General features: G+C 48.6%; 2 protein-coding genes across 2 annotated transcripts in view; one reads left to right on the forward strand and one right to left on the reverse strand.

Moving 5' to 3' along the window:
• Positions 1 to 5036, reverse strand: part of EIF2AK1 (eukaryotic translation initiation factor 2 alpha kinase 1) — a 27416-nt gene that overhangs the window by 8891 nt on the left and 13489 nt on the right.
• ANKRD61 (ankyrin repeat domain 61) lies at positions 1079 to 5013 on the forward strand. The gene is given in 6 exon segments (XM_028499805.2): positions 1079 to 1871; positions 1874 to 1922; positions 3367 to 3491; positions 3494 to 3838; positions 3841 to 3997; positions 3999 to 5013. Coding segments are annotated over 6 exon segments (1032 nt in total). The 5' UTR covers positions 1079 to 1804; the 3' UTR covers positions 4288 to 5013.

Consider the following 5036-nt stretch of genomic DNA (forward strand, 5'->3'; position numbering starts at 1 on the left):
GGCACGAACCCGTGTCCCCTGCATCGGCAGGCGGACTCTCAACCACTGCGCCACCAGGAAGCCCGATTATTATTATTTTTAATGAAAACACTGATTTTTTTTAAAGCTCCCAGATGATCTAACATGTTAGCCAGGGTTGGGGACGGCCAGGTCACACTCTAAAGGTACACATTTCACTCTATTGAAGCAATCATCACAGACCCAACACATTTCCCAATGGAACTACCCCCAGACCAGTGGGAAATGCACCTCTGTTGGAGGAGGGGCGGAATTCCATTAAAAACTAGAAAGTGTTTCGCTTAAAAGTCAGGTCTTCTTAATGTAAATGTTTTGTTTGTATAAATTCCCTTATTCGTTGTCAGGTTTTTTTTAACAGTAGCTGAATGGGAAGAGAAAACAGAAACAATCTTAGGTGCAAGATGATAATCCGGATACGCTTTTGTGACTAAGTAGAAAGTCCTGGAAACTGTGCTCCTGTATCTGGCACTACAGATACCGGAACAACATGTGAAAAAGTTTGGTTCTGATATAAAAATGCATCATCTTCACGGATACCATTCTCAACAATTCTAGAACTGAATGGAAAGAATCATAAAGAGATTGAGACTGACCAATTCTGTAACACGTTTGCCCTGAATTCCTAAGTCCCCTCTCGAAGTTGTACTCACGGGAAACATAACCAACAGAGGCAGCAGGGGGCTGGTGGCTGACGGGGCCCAGGCCCCGGAAGAGGGCGCGGTGGTGTCATTCCACACCAGGCTCTACGAGGCCATCCTGAGGGAGGGCAGCACCGCACTCCGGGCTCTGCTCAGGAGCCACCTGTCAACCAGCCCATGGCCATTCTGGCCAACTCCACCAGCTACAGATCACTGCTGAGCCAGGTACCCGCGTTCTCTTCTCGGTCACTGTTAGGAAAAAGACGTGATGCTTCAGAAGGAACGCCACCTGATTCTGAGGACTCACTACACCTGGCTGCCTTTGCCGTGCCTGAGGCTGGACGGTCCACGCCGAGCACACCGCACACCAAAGCCGTGTTCTGCCGAGTCTGCGACGACTCCTTCCAGGGATCACAGGGGCACTGACTGAGCAGAGACTGGGGCTCGCTTGGCTGGAAGAACATTAACGTCGTCCTCTCAAATGTGCCAATGCTGATTATGTCTGTGTGCTGGAATTATTTCTCCCTTTTTTTACATATACTTTTTCATTTTCTGAATTTTTATACAGTAATTATTACCCTTATAACTTAAATTTTTTTCAGAAAGTCACCCTCTGCCCTTATCTTGCAGTCGTGCTGTAAAGGCCTGTGTGTGTGTGTGTGTGTGTGTGTGTGTGTGTGTGTGTGTGTATAAAGAACTCGCATAAACAGCTCTGCTAATCATAGACAGAATACAAGCAGCATTAACTCTGAAACTCTAAAAGGGCAGGTTATACTACTGATACTATGACTTTGGCCAAGGCTTAAAAAACAAAACCTACTTGTCAATGACTCTCTGGGTTAATTTAAGGACTAAGGGACTTGATAACAATTACCATTAATTTCACACAATGAGCTCTTCACAAGAATCAACTTTCGAAGCTTTAAGTAAATTATATCTGCTGCCTTGGTAAATCTGCATTTATGTAAAATACAGATTTTTATAATATCAATATAAAATTGACTGGTTTGGGGTAATTTAAAACAGGCAAAAGGAGATTTTCAACGCACAAAACAGAGAAATACTGAACCAAAGAAATGCTAAATACAATTATTTCCTTTGAAATAGCAAGCTAACACAACTATTCTAGCTATACTGGGCTACTTGTAATGTATTATTTCCCCCCAAAGCAGACGCAGTCCATCATCCCCATCCACCTGGCCGCGGAATACCGCAAGCACAGAGTTTGCTCTGTTTGTTAGAACATGGTGCAGACCCAGAAATAAGGTAAATTAACTCAACAGGCGACTGTTTCTAAACGAGGACACACACGATCTGTGTTCCTTTCCCGGTCATGTCTGGACTCATCCATTCTCCACGAGTGATGGACTACAGGTGACCACGTTTGGAATAAACCACTTTCCTCACTGGCTAGATGAGATCCTCCGCAAAACCGGAAACAATACAGGAACGCAAATCAGTCAGCCCACTTAAAGCATCGTGAGTATTAAGCGCTCAGCAATGGTGCTGTGGAAAATTAAGTCCTGGTCACAGCCCTCAGGGAGTTTAACAACCTAAGTTAGACATGAAAAATAAGAAAATGGAAAGAGACAAGGGATTTTCTTGGAAAGAAGTTTATCTTGCTTCCCAATATATCTTCACCACCTAAACCAATGCTGACACTTCCTAAGTGCCCAATAAATATCATCTGAATGAATGGGAGAAGTACATGGTATAAAAGGGAGTCGAGCCCCAAATCCTTTCCACGCTCCGGAAGGGCGCCCCACCCCGTCTTGCTCTCACCCTGCCCCCGAGCCCCACCCCAGCTCTGCAGGTCCTCCCAGGACTGGACCATCACGTTCCCCCTCCCCACAGGGTTCCTCAGTACACCCTTCCCACCCTTTCTCGCCCTGGGTGGGGCCTGCAGACCTCTTTGCCCACTGGCCTGTTTACTTAGCTCTTTCGGATTAATGCTTCCACACCTGACTGTAAGCTCTGCAGGGTGGGGACTCTGCTGTCTCCCCACACCCCTGGTGCAGGGCTTACACTAAATCAACAGGTGAACTGAAAGTCATCTTCTAATCCCAGTGGAGCGGTCAGATGCTCTTAAGAGACCTTCCCTTTTCTCTGCCACAATCAAGAAATTTTGGAGGCAAACCCGAGCGATTTCAGGAAAGGAGGTGAGGGCCGAGTTGTCGAACTCTCACTCCGCCTGCGCTGTGGAGGGACTGACGATCAACTCCAGCTGCAGCCCCTGCCACCCACGCACACCAGTGAAAAGGTCAGGTAGAGGAGCAGGTGCGGGGCCGCCAGGGACTGAGTGAGCGGGCGTTCTGGCCCTTCACGGCTCACTTCTGTGCGAATCCCGGATCACACTCGAGTCCGCACAATTTTACTGAACGGCTGCTAACTCAGCACAGCCCTGAGGGGCTGTGGACACAGAGCTAACTGAGATGCAGCCTGGAAGAGGCCACCGTCCCAGCAGGAGTAACAAAGCTGACACGCGCTGCGATAGGAAGCTGGGCCCCTCCGTGCTGTGATGCATCACCCTGTCCCCGCAAGACACTGGGATACCCCAAGAAATTAAACAGCAATGCAGATTCTCAAACACGTCTTTAGAGTAACTACGGGGGATTATCTTAAATAAATGTTGCCTCTTAAGTAGTAGCTCTCTGCGTCGAGCCATTCCCACTGTGAACTGAGGGTAATCTGCCATCAATACCTATTCCAGGGGCACAAGAGGCCGCACCACGCTCCACCTGCTGCTCCTGCACTGGCCCATCACCTCCACCCCGTAGACGAAGCCAGGGAACAGAATCCAAAGGACCCGGACGGACATCCAGAACAACGCAGTCCGCGTCTCCGCAGTGTGTGCGAACACGGGGCCCAGGTGAATGCGCGAGGGGACAGCAGCAGGCACTCCCCGCTGCACCTGGCCGTCACGGGCGGGACCTACCCGGTTCTCTGCATCCTGGCCCCGAACGGTGCCCAGGGCAACGCCATACACGAGTCCAGCATGACACCCCTGCACGTGGCTGCAGATACACCCGATAAGGAGATGGTGGAGACGCTCATGGCCCACGGGGCGAACGTCAACTGCGCCGTCTCCTCCACAGGCAACACGGCCCTGAAGCTGGCAGTGTGCGCCGCGTCAAGCAAGGCCGGCCGGCGGCGGGCCGCGGGCCTGAGCTGCATCCACCTGCTGCAAATCCCCAGGACCATGAAGGTCAAGCCACGATCCACGAGGCGTGTTTTGGAGGCAGAGAGGCAATAATCGATCTCTTGCTCGAACTTGAAGCCAATGTTAACATATTAACAAGAAATGGGGACTCTCCAATCCGTATGTACCTTCAGCGCGGTTCCAGTGAGAGACATGGCACTGCTCACCAGGCTGCTTTACCACTCTTCTCCTTTGAGACTGACCAATAACCAGGGAATTCTACCTGCAGGAATCATGCTCCCAGAACTCCACCTCCTAAGGGAAACCCTAATAAAGTTATCTCAAAAACCCTTAACCCTAGAGGACAACTGTAAAAGAAATGTCAGAAATATTTATGGGGAGAAACACAAACAGCACTTGAAGTGACTTCTCCCAGCGAACATCTGGAATTCTGTGTATGGTTCTTATGATTTAGCTCACCTCCTGAACTAAGATCTCAAAGTTGCACAGAGCCACAGAACTTCAGTAACTCACGTCGCACTTGCTGGCTGGACGTGCACCCAGGAAATACTTAACCCAGCCCCTTGTACATCCCGAATGTACAAACTACTGGTTCTTAAACCTTTTTCAAAAAATAAAATGATTTGCACATTAACTTTTTCTTCCTAAATAGTCTTTTAAATGCATTTTCCATGATTTAATTTTTGCCCCAAAAGTAAGTAAATTACTTTAAAACTCTCAGCCAAAGCAGTAAATATATTTTCTCTCTCGCGCGCTCTCCTTTTTTTTTTTCTGGCCATGCCGCACGGCTTGCGGGATCTTAGTTCCCCAACCAGCGACTGAACCCACACCCCCAGCAGTGAAAGCATGGAGTCCTAACCACTGGACTCCAGGGAACTCCCTATTTTCTCTCTTTCTGGATAGTCTTTTATAAAAATTGGAATAGTCATTACAGGTTTTTAAAACAGCAGAAAAACACTTCCCATGTTAAATTTCTTTTAAGAGGGATAATTACAGAAACAGATTTTACCTCCAAGGCAGAGATGAGTATTTTCGTCAGCATGAAATACATTTAGCGTCATCAGTTATATCCGTACTCAGAGCGCACTTACTACCCGAAAACAGCTAGAATTTTCGAATGCCCAAAGATTACTCCCTTTTGGGCTTCCCTGGTGGCGCAGCGGTTGCGCATCCGCCTGCCGATGCAGGGGAACCGGGTTCGCGCCCCGGTCTGGGAGGAT

Source organism: Physeter macrocephalus, chromosome 14 (assembly GCF_002837175.3).
Source record: "Physeter macrocephalus isolate SW-GA chromosome 14, ASM283717v5, whole genome shotgun sequence".
In the NCBI taxonomy this organism is placed as follows: Eukaryota; Metazoa; Chordata; class Mammalia; order Artiodactyla; family Physeteridae; genus Physeter; species Physeter macrocephalus.